Raw genomic sequence first — 12,131 nt, forward strand, 5'->3', positions numbered from 1 at the left:
TTTGATACTTATCAGAGGCATTCCAGGATAAACCTTATCTAAGAACACTCCTAGACACATAAAGTATATTTGTGTGTAATTTCATGAAAAATCGGCTCAGCCGTTTCGGAGTCCATAGAAAACTCTCTCTCTCTCTCTCTCTCACACACACACACACACACACACACACACACACACACACACACACTTTCGTCGATTTTGATGACAATAAAAGTATGGTGTGGAACTTTTGTTGATTCTCATTCAATCCCGGACAACGTCGGGTCTCCCTGCTAGTAGTTACTAAAACCATGTTTATACAAAATACATACTTGCTTATTTGTAATTTTTCCCCTTTTTTTAAAGCAATAAATAAAATATTAAATTAATTTACAATTTTTAAAGGTTCTATGTGTTTCTTTTTTGTTTTTTTTAACTAGGGTGCTTGTATAGAGCGCTGATCTTTTAAATTAACGCATTTAAGGGTAAGACATTATTACGTTCTTTCTTACGTGTTATGTCGAAATTAGTATAAATTCCAAAAATTACGAAAAATAATCCAGTAGAAAAATAATTACAAGCAAAAATTGAATTTACCACATCATCGAGATTTATCGTATGTTTTAATATGGAATAGTTGTGGAACCAATTCTGTATGACAAACTGACTTATTGCCCTTAACTTAAATTGACTTAAATTAAGAGCTCGCCATTTTTAAACAAAACATAATTGTGTATGATTTTTTTTAATTATTTAAACTACATCTAGCAAATCTACTGAATCATTTTCGTAATTTTTGGAACTTATACTAATTTTGACCTGACATGTAAGTATGTAATGATCTTTTCACCTGAAATGCGTTGGATTAAAAGTTCACCAATCTTTTCAAGCGCCAAAATTTATTATATTCTAATATATAATTTCATTGGATTGTTAAAGGGCATTTTTATATCGGCAAACAAAATAATTACATTCCAAAAAGACGCAAAAAATAATTACATTCCAAAAAGACGCACCTGAGTTAATTGATTTAAAAACCAGTGTGGCTTTTTTCCTTGCGCAAGAACAGTGCTTGTGAGGATGGTGTTATTTTTCCTAAACATTAGTTTATTAGTTTCAGCGCCTTAAATTGTTTCCTGCAAAATATGCTTAGTTTCTTAGTTATCTCCCCTTCATTCACAAACCCTTTAAAACATATTCAAACTCTTTCGTGCAAATGCGGAAAGTGCAAGGGAGATAAATCAATAACAAATAAGTGTTGTTAAAATTTGTTATTTAGAGTTACTTCCCTTAGATCAGATATCTATGTATCATTATATATGGGGAATTTTATAGAATCACTCCCGTCTCCAATCAAGTTCTGTCACTCAGAAGTCGAGTGTGAGCCATCTGACATCTAGTTGTAAGGTTCTGCTGGAGAAGAGCAACTATACAATGCAAGACAGTGGAGTGTGTAAATATTTCCACTAGACCATCTGTAAGAAGTTGAATATCGAATGTAGTATCAAGTTCTGGGAACATGTACCAGTAAGAACAGTTGGAAATAAGTCGTACACAATTCACTATGACTATGCAAGTCCTATAGCTATGACCTAGAAAACGGAGCTATTACACTTGACATAGTGATATGGGATGAGAAGGAGAAAGAAGCAACCATAGTATAAGTTAGTGCCCAAATGGTGCTGGGCTAAACAGAACCAAGGTCTTATGTATGACATAAAAAGAAACTGGAATCTTAGGAAGATCTCAATCATTCCAGCAACCAGATTCATGAAAAAGAATAAAAAAAAAACTACTCAACAAATATACCTGGTGAACCAAGTGCAAGAGAGCTACAAACAATTACACAAATATAAAAAGATATCTCGGTTGGAATGTATGAGATAGTGGGTGGATGTCCGTCATTCGGTAGGATGGCCCATTCCCAGCCAGAAAAAAAAAAGAAAAAAAAAAAGGAATGCTTTTTGTTTTATTATGTTATTATTACTTTTTAAAATGATTTTATGCCATGAAGACAATTTAAAGCATTAAAAACAATCACAAATACAGGGTGGATCAATACAACTATTGCGCTAGAAAAGATGACATGATTCCATTTCCTATTGATGAAAACCGGTTTTCTATTTTTGTTGCAGACCATCTACTAGTTGGCCAGTTACGTACAAATCGCAGGAGAAATAGGAGCCTTCTATCATGTCTGAAAGTGACACAATGTTCAACGAGTGAGATCAGAGATGCGCCGCTACACAACTCCTGCTCCCCATCGATCCAAGTTATGATAATGGGACCATTGCCAGCAACCTTAAAATGCACCACTGGATTGCTACGAATAACAAGGACGTGCCCAGGGTGACGAAAGCAACCGGCCACCGTTATGATCTTTGGTGTGGTTTCAAGTGAGGGTCACATCATGCCACCTCACATCTTCGAAGTCCGCTTGAAAGTCAACACCAAAGTGTACCTAGATGTGCTGAAGAGTGTGGTGATCCCTTGGTGTAATCAGATGGCCGCTGGCAGACACTGGGTGTGGCAGAAGGACTCGGCCCTGGCCCACAAGTCCAAAGAAACCCAGGCTTGGCTTCAGAAGGAGTGCTAAGACTTTGTACTCGTCTTTCACTGACCTCCCTTCCCCCCCACTCCTCCCCCGACCTGAACCTGCTGGACTACTTCGTTTGGTCATACATCGAGAACATCACCAACATGACCTCCCACAACACCAAAGCCAGCCTGATCGCCGCCATCTATCGAGTATTTTCCGAGCTTCCATCGGCGCTTGTGGAAAAGGAATGCTCCCAGTTCTGAACCCTATCGAGGCAGTGATTGAAGCTGAAGGCGGCTACATTGAATAGATGTCAGCTCTATTACATAATCAAGTTACCCGAATTGATTTTGTCAAAAAAAGTTTTAAAATAAAGCTGTAGAGTTGTTTTCTCTTGGTGACAATTTTATTGTTCCACTCTGTAAGTAGTTTAGTTGTTATGTCGTATGACTTTGGAGCGTGTCCTTTCGAAATGCCCAAATAACTATGTTTTTTTTTAAGCCTGAAAAGAAGGCAATATTTTTTTTAAAATAAATCATTTATTCATTTTAATGAATTGAGATATTTCGACGTCAAAAGGTCATTATCAAAAGCATATATATTCTTTCTTTTTTATAAATTCTCCTTGCTTCTGAATTGTTGAAATGAGGATTAATAATTAGTATTATTTGATCATTCGGACTTCAATTCTCATCTCAAGTTTTATTTGCACGACGTTTCAACAAAATACACCTGAAGAATGTTGGAGGTTACATCGACAAAAACGTTGTGAAAATAACACTCCAGATGAGAACAGTAGTCTGAAGAATCCAAATAATATGAAAAAAAAAAAACCCAGCTTTATATTATGCAAAAAAAACCCTTCTTGCTTGAGACATATTGTCCTTGTGCAGAATTTTGTCATTATACATTAACATGTTTTTTTATAGGCCCATATCTATATAAATAAAATAGTTGGTGTATGTCTGTGTGTAAACATTTAATCGATGACCTCTTACACATAACACTGAAATTAACAGGAAGTAGTAATCATACACCAAGGATGGTTTATAACAAGTAAAATCTTTGTTTGGATGGATGGATAACATATACAAAAATATATCGCCAAGTTGAAATGCAAAATGTTCATTTCAACTAGTCGACATATTTCAATTACTTTTGTGCATGCGCAAATTCATTCATAGCTTGAAGTGTTTTCATTTTTAGTGTTTCTTATCTATCTGTCAATAGCTCCAACGGTAGGGAACGCAGTTAGAGGGCTAAAAGTTTTGGCTTCGATTCTAACTGATAGTACCCATATCATATTTTTTTAAAAACTTTTAAAATCAGTACGATATATCAAATACAATGTAATGTTCAATAGAGAATTGACCCTGTAATAATAAATACGAAATCTGCGTGAATTAAACCTCGCCACTATTTACTAATAATAAGTAGCCATGACTCTAGACCCCCCCCCCCTCTATGATACCCTGCTAGCCTCAAATTGCATTTATTTATGAGTCCCCACTTAGCAGGATCGCCTGCTGACCTTTCTGTGCTGACCTTTTCAAAACATGCCTTTTAATTTTTTTTTCATACAATTAACTTGGGATCAACAGGTGGCCAAGTATTAATCCGGCTTTTTAAAAAATTGGTTATATATCTTTAAAAATGCTATCTGGTCCGGAAATGGGAGATCATTTTATTGGAAATTTATATGTAAAAATAGCCCCCCCTTTCTACAGTCTATAATATTGTTTTTCTTTTTCTAATTTCTTTTTAATGCCAAGTTTTTTCGAGTTCTTTGAATGCAATTGCCGAGAAATTGTATAATTTTATTATTATTTATTTTTTGCAGGGGCTTAGAGTTAGGGTTAGGGTTAGGATTTTATTTTTTTGTTATACTATTTCTTTTACCTTGTGGGATATTAATGTGAACTTTTTAAAAATTTAAAGAATAAAGTCTTCAAATTTTAAGAATAAAATGCGATCCAAAGTTGATTTATATTTCCTTAATATTTTTTCAATCTGACTAAATTCATGGCTTAAATCATAATTAGTCATTTTTGTTTTTAGATTAACGCAGATTCCCTCCAGATGGCAAATATATAACATAATCACATTGCCACACTGATTCTCGTTAAATCACCAAAGTTAAGCAACGTTAAGTCTGGCCAACACAAGATAGGTAATCATTTCAGAATACCAGGCGCTGTATATGTTGACACCTCCCTGCAAAAGCTGCAATAACCTATCTTGGTCAGGATATACATGAAACTGGGAATCGTTTGTAAATTTGATATTCCCATGAAACTTCTTCCTTCAGGAGAAACTGGTTTAAACTGGCCTCTAGATGGCATCTTACTCTGATTAGGTCCAGGAGAAATTAAAACAACCTTGTGGGGAGCTAGAGATACGATGTGGACGGAAGTAAAATGTTAATAGATTGTATGAAGTTCCTTCAACTTTTTTTTTTTAACCCTCTGTTATTTTTTTTAACAAGGAAGTTATCACTTACCAAGGCCCAGAGGCCACTCAGGGATAAAGGTCAGTGAATGTAAAGTGATCCGTGAGATAACAGCTTACTGATCGTTTTTGGTGAGAATTGGGCAGCATTAAACTATTTAAGGAGACACGATAGCAAAAACTTGTTTGCATTAGACTTGAATACGACTATGTTCGTCTCAGCTGGGAAGCAGTCCAGTGGAACAGAGTTCAACAGGTAGGCAGTTCTAGGAAAGTAAGCTTTGTTCATGGAATTTGAGTTTAGATTTAGGTACAGTTGGAGAGTAGGAGAACTTGATGGTAGTAGTTGTAGCATAACGAGTGCTTTTTGTGAAAGTTTGGTGAGAGAGGACTATTGAATGAAGCTGAGACAAGCACTTGCCATGAAAATAACTGTAGAGCAGAGACAGGCTCGCAACATTTTTTTCTGAGGGAGAAAGGTTTTGAACTCTATCAAGGCAGGATAAAATACTCTGCGCAGCTCCTCCCCAGATGTGGTATGTATACGAATGATATTTCCACCCTTTTCAAAAAATGTCTGACTCAAAATGCAGATAAAATAATTTATTGTAGCTGAAGTTTAATAATGTGCAACCCCCAAAACAAACAAACAAATTAAAATGATATCACTGCATCCCAGGTAACACCGGACAAGAAAAATTAATTGTATATAATAATGTATCTGTTTTGTATATATCTGCTTGTGGATCATTTTAATAAACATCGTTCCATACAAGGCGTTAAGCCATTTAGTGTAAAAAGCTAACAAGAACGAGAGATGATTCTAGAAAAGACAGGATATGTCTACTGACCACAGTCTTGAAAGGACTAAGACTATAAACAGGAGAAAAACATTCAGCAGGAAGAGAGTTCCACAAACATGCAGATCCTAGGAAAAAAAAAACTACTGAAATAGAAAGGTGTATTACAATGAGGTATCAAAAGAGTGAATCGATGGAGACCACTAGACTAATGAATCAAACGAGCTGGAACAAAGGAAGCAGGGAATCGATCGAACAACTCTGAGGAACTCATTTCATAATAGTATTTGTTGCAATATTTTTTTAAATTCATAATCGGGGTATGGTCCCTTACAGTTGAAAGATTCTATTTATAAATGATGCTGCTAGGAACTGACGAATCAAATTAATTCACGCTCTGCAACCAATCAGAAACCAGAATTGCTCCGTAAAAATTAAACCTTTTCTGTAGCAACCTTGCATATGTTATCTTCATGTCAACACGGGAAGAATCTTTTGCTCTGTGGCTACAAAAATTATAAAGTCAGGAACCTGAACTCAAGTGTCTACTGAGAACCAGTCACCCCCAGGACTTGTATAGAATAACTAACCATTAAAAACTGTTCTGAAATTAAATATGGCTTCCAACTCAAGAGTATTTATAGAAAATATTGAGACTAGCAACATCACGTCTGTACTAGAGAGATGGTGCAACAAAGAAGAAAGAATAGTGCCAATCAAATTACATATATGTTCTTGTATCTTATGATGAACCATCAGATGGCAAAGTAAATCATCAGCCCCAATAAACAAATGGTTTGATAGCAGATTTGTAGCGATAGAGAATATCTTTAGGTGTGAGAAAATATTTCGAGCAATAAAGAAAACCGATTTTATGAAAAGCAGAAAGAGCAATGGATCTAATATATGAACTCTCAAGAAAGATTTGATGAGAAAGAAAGGCCAAGAAGTTTCAGAGTCGATTTCTCTTGTTTTTATGAGGATATTGTGCTATACAAGAGACAATAGCATTGTGTATACTTTTGCAATGTTTGTGTTTATTTTCAACTCGACAATACTAATTTAACACTTTTTATATTCAATAATGACACAATACTAATTTATACTAACATGATATTGACATAATACTAGCATAATACTAATATTAAGTAATATTAAAATAATACTAACATGAGAGCAACTTATATTAACATGATACTAATATAATGCTAATTAACTAATACTAACATAATACTAAGATAATACGAACAAAATGCTAACTAATATTAACATGATAATAACATACTAACTAGTGCTAACATAATACTAGCATAATACTAATACTAACTAATATTAAAATAATACTAACTTATGTGAACATAATGCTTATACTAATATTAACATAATACTAAGATAAAATGAACAAAATGCTAACCAATACTAAGATAATACTAGCATAATACTAACTAATAATAACAATACTAAGATGATACTAACTTATACAAACTAGAACTAACATAATACTAACTTATACTAATATAATACTTACTAATACTAACATTGAATTAACTAATTAAATTAACTAAATAATACTAACATGACTTGTAATGCAGTGCAGTACACACTGCACTTTTTGTGATCCGGGATCTAGTTTGTGTTTGCTAATCTGTACTAATCCTTTCTTTTATGAAATCCTGAAATTCTCTCCATGAATTCCTGAAATCACTCCCAATCCCTAACGGAGACAGTGTATGCAATCATTCAGTATTTGTTTGCGTGCAAATGCGTGTCCGTAAGTCACTTGCGTATTCATGAGTTGAGTATTCATTTCGTCTCTCCTGATCTCGAAGAATAGGGATAAATAAGAATAATTTCATGCCAGGTTCTGTCTTCTGCTGAACACCATCTGCTGTCTAGTGTTTTTGGTTCTTTGCTTTTATTAGTATTCATCATTTCAAATTTGTTAACTTTTATTATTTCAAACAAACACGAATCATTTTCATCAGTTGAAACGTTTATGTGAAATCATACTTTTTTTTTTATTTTTGGGGATTTGCGCAAAGGAAGGAGACAAGCTAAATGAAGAGAGAAAGAAAAAGAGTAGCTTAGTGGTTTGAATCTTCAAATGGAAGGTTGTATAATATATTATCTCGAAAAATCCTAGAAAATATTCTAAAGAAATTGAAATTTAATTGATATCTAAGGTCTATTTTTAAAATTTCACAAAAATTAAAAGTATCTAAATTTACAGTTTTTTTTATTTATTTATTTTTTTTAATTACATTTTCACCCCAAACAAGGTGCATTACCACTTTGGTGTAGGGGGCTACTATCAGGGGCAGCAACTACTGGGGCACTATGTTGGGATTTGGGCAGCAAGATGTCGGTTCACGTTGCACTTGAACTTCTGCATGTCAGTACAGTTAGGGAAGCAGGAACTTGGAATGGAATTCCATAGTCTAGCGGTTCTGGGGAAGAAACTACTGGGGTAGAAAGATCTTTTACATCTAGGGATCTCTACTGTGTGGGGGTGGGATTTAGTTGCCTGCCGGGTTTGTCGAGGGTGTCTACGTCATGGGGGCACAAGTGTCTGCAGTTCGTCAGAGCATTCATCATTAAAATACTTGTAGAACAGGCAGAGGGATGCAACGTTTCGTCGATGGGACAGAGGCTGAAGCTTAGATGCCAGTTCAGGGCCTATCAGATTGGCGACTCTTTTTTTAACATTGTCTAGGAGTGAGAGACTAGCAGCAGATGTACCAGCCCAAATGTGACAACAATACTCCATACATGGGCGAATGGTGGCCTTATAGAGGTACAGGATACTTTCAGGTGTCAGTAGTTTTCTAGCATGGTAGAGAGAGCCTACCTTTCTCGCAGCGGCCCTGGCAATGTTTTCAATATAATTGTTCCAACTCATGTTTCCTGTGAACGTTAGGCCAAGCAGTTTGAAAGATGTACTCTCAGACAAGGAGTCACTGGCCATTGCTATTATTGCAGAGAAGGTTTCTTGTAATTATTGAAGGAAACCAGTTTAGTCTTGGCAGCATTGAATGTGACCATCCATTTATGTCCCCATTCCACTACAGATTGGAGGTCATCCTCTAGTGTTTTTGCCATTTCTTTAGATATGTGTTCATTTGTTTTCCTGTCATGCCTGCTATAGAGTGTGGTGTCATCAGCATATATACCCATCTCAGAGGCAGTTTTGTCGGGGAGGTCATTAATAAATATTAGGAACAATAGAGGTCCAAGGATAGACCCCTGAGGTACTCCCGCATTTATATCATACTGTTTAGATGTATGACCATTGAGGGCAACCTGGATTTTTCTCTTATCTAAGAAGGATTTAATTATGTTAAGTATTCTTCCAGTGATACCATATGATCTAATTTTCCTGAGGAGACACTTGTGCCATACCCTGTCAAAAGCCTTAAATATATCTAGAGCTACCGCTCTGCCCTCCCCCGCTTTGCCCAGTGAATGGTATATACGTTCAGAGATTACAGTGAGGATGTCAGCTGTGGAATGGGCATGTCTAAATCCATATTGTTTGTCAGTCAGAAGTTTAGCATCTGTAAGGTGCCGGACTAGAGCATGGTTAATTATGGTCTCAAATATTTTGGCGAAAAGTGGGAGGAGGCTAATGGGGCGATAATTTGATGGGTCAGTTCTTTCGCCAGAATTTTTGAATATTGGTACTACAGAAGCAGTTTTCCAACAGCCCGGAAAGCATGATTTATTAAGGCATTTGTTGTAGAGTTTGGAGAGAACTGGGGCTACTTCGGCTGAGCACTTTTTTAATAGCACAGCTGGGATGAGATCAGGTCCACATGCTTTTGAAGTATCAAGGGTTTTTATGATAGCGTGTATCTGAGCAGGGGTGATTTTTAGATCATCTAGCGTGGCGTCTGTCTGCAAAGGAAAGTCAGGCAGGGGGTGGTTGGTAGGGCCCAGTGTGGAGTTCGAGGCAAACCGGCTGGCAAGCATATTAGCCTTATCAGTTGCTGAACAAACAACCTCGTGATTGTTGGTTAGCGGGGGAATTGTTGATTGCCCACTATTTACAACACTGTTGTAGATTTTCCAGAAGTCACGATTTCCTAATTTTTGTGCTTCGATGCGTTTTTTAGTGGTTTCAGTAAATTCTCTCTAAGCTGTCGCTATTTCTTTCTTAACGTTACTTCTAGCTTCTATATACTTCTCTTTGTTTGAACTGGACTTATGTCGGTTAAATCTGTGGTATGCATGCTGCCTTTGAGCAATGGCAGTTGTGCAAGTCGAAGTAAACCATTGGGGAGAGTGGGGCTTGCTATAAAATTTCCGCATGGGAACATGTGCTTCCATTGCTGTTTTGAACCATTCAGTGGTCTCACTTGCACACTGTTCAGCAGGAAGAGAAAAAATATTTCTCCATGGGGCATCTCTGATAAGATCTCTGATGGCTTCCCAGTCAGCCTTTTTATAATATCTCGTTGCTTTGAGCACTGGCTCCTCAGTTTTGTGTCTAAAATTTAGGGCGATTTCTACCATTATCACTGCATAGTCAGCGTTCCCGAGTGGGCTGTCAGCATTTGTTGTACAATCCTCGGGACCTGTAGTCAGAAACAGATCTGGAAGTGATGCGTGTTGTTCTTGCTCGTCAGGGAAACGGGTTGGAAATGTAACCATTTGTGATAGGGAGTGCGATATAGCAAAACTATGTGTTGTGCTACCCGCTGCATCTGTGTGAGTAGAGAATCCAAGCCAGTTTTTGTGGTGAGCATTAAAGTCACCAAATACATGTACCTGTGCGCTAGTGTCAAGGGAGAGTGCTGTGTTTATGCTGTCAGAGACTTTGTTTATTATGGTGCAGTCCTGGGTCGAGGAAGAGCGGTAGAGAAAATAAAAGTAGCTAATGTTGTGTTGTATGTTTAGTCTAAAGCACATAAAGGCTTGATCGTTCGTTTCTAGGTTTGTTTCTCCAGTCAGGGGGAGGGTGTTACGAATGTAGACTCCAAGTCCGTGCATATGTCTGTCAGAGTCCTTATGGCAGAGTGGGAGATAGCCAGGCACGTTAAAGTAGTTAGAGGGGATGGAGGAGTGCAGGTTAGTCTCGCTTAGTGCTAAGATATCCGGGGTGTTTGTTTGGAGAAATGCTTTTTTTACACCTTTTTTATTTAGCTTTGCCGAAAACTAAACTAAATATAGCCCAGACTACCCACCTTTACTTCTAGCAGCTGAAAATGAATAAAGATCAATCAGTTTAATAGTGAATCCTGTACATACAAATGTATAAACGTATACACATACAAAACTTTATACAAATAGAGGTTATACCTGACATATTTGTTTTATACCTCTATTTTATATCTCTTATACCTACCTTTTATATTTATCTTTTATATCTATGGTTGGTTGTTTTTATTTAACGGCATATCAACCCTTTTCAGGTTATTTAATGCCGAATCCAAAGATTTTGAAGAAAAAGTTTTTAATAGAATATATTTGTTGTTTTCAAGTTGGTTTCTATTCAACCCATAGTTGGGACCCTAACAGGTATCTCCAGGTCAGAGTGGACCTGTGAGCAATGGCAATTAAAGGGTGGCTCCACACTCCCCAAAGCCCGCAAGCTGGGGCCTCACCACTGGATATAGTTTAAAGTCATATCTAGGACTATCCTATCTATCTATATATTTTTTTTATACCTACTTTTTATATCTATCTTTTATATGTATATACTGCAAATGCCAAGAACCAGAACATGTGGAAGAGAGTGGCGTGAACAACCTCGTCCTCCTCCTACCCTTCCTTCTGAACACTATCTGTGACTCTTGCACCATACACTTGGCCCTCGAAGCAATACCATTCATAGACATTAATAAAGAAGAGAGAGAGAGAGAGAGAGAGAGAGAGAGAGAGAGAGAGATAGAGAGAGAGAGAGAGAGAGAGAGACAAACTACAGAATCCAATACTCGAACACAAATGGGAGCCGATGATGCATTACATACCTGCCTGCCAGGTGGTGACACTCTGCATATCACTCGGGCTGCCTTCCCCAACACGGTTCTTGGCAGTAACCGTGAACACATATGTCTGAGCAGGTCTCAAACCCTTCACTTTTAAACGTGTCGTTGAACTGGTTATATTGTCCATGTAGAGAGTAAAGCGAGGCTTGTATTCACTCCTGTTGGGAAAGAAAGAAAGAAAGAAAAAACATGAGCTTACGACGTGATATTTTATAACTACATCTAATACATTTGCCAAAAGATAGAGAAACGCGTGAAGAGCAAGCAGTCTGAGCTAGGACAATCAAACGTAGGTGAAACGAATCATTAATGAACAAAGCGAACCATCTCTTCTTGAGCTTACTAGGGTTGGATCAAATACTGACTTTTAACAATTGA

General features: G+C 36.8%; 1 protein-coding gene across 1 annotated transcript in view; it reads right to left on the bottom strand.

Moving 5' to 3' along the window:
- LOC145254833 (neuronal cell adhesion molecule-like) overlaps positions 1-12,131 on the bottom strand; it is an 898,760-nt gene that overhangs the window by 508,494 nt on the left and 378,135 nt on the right. The window contains exon 13 of the mRNA XM_080113668.1: positions 11,736-11,911. Coding sequence (XP_079969794.1) covers positions 11,736-11,911 — 176 coding nt within the window. The remainder of the gene's footprint in view (positions 1-11,735; positions 11,912-12,131) is intronic.

Source organism: Euprymna scolopes, chromosome 30, assembly GCF_053919585.1.
Source record: "Euprymna scolopes isolate OS-2025 chromosome 30, ASM5391958v1, whole genome shotgun sequence".
Classification (NCBI taxonomy): Eukaryota; Metazoa; Mollusca; class Cephalopoda; order Sepiida; family Sepiolidae; genus Euprymna; species Euprymna scolopes.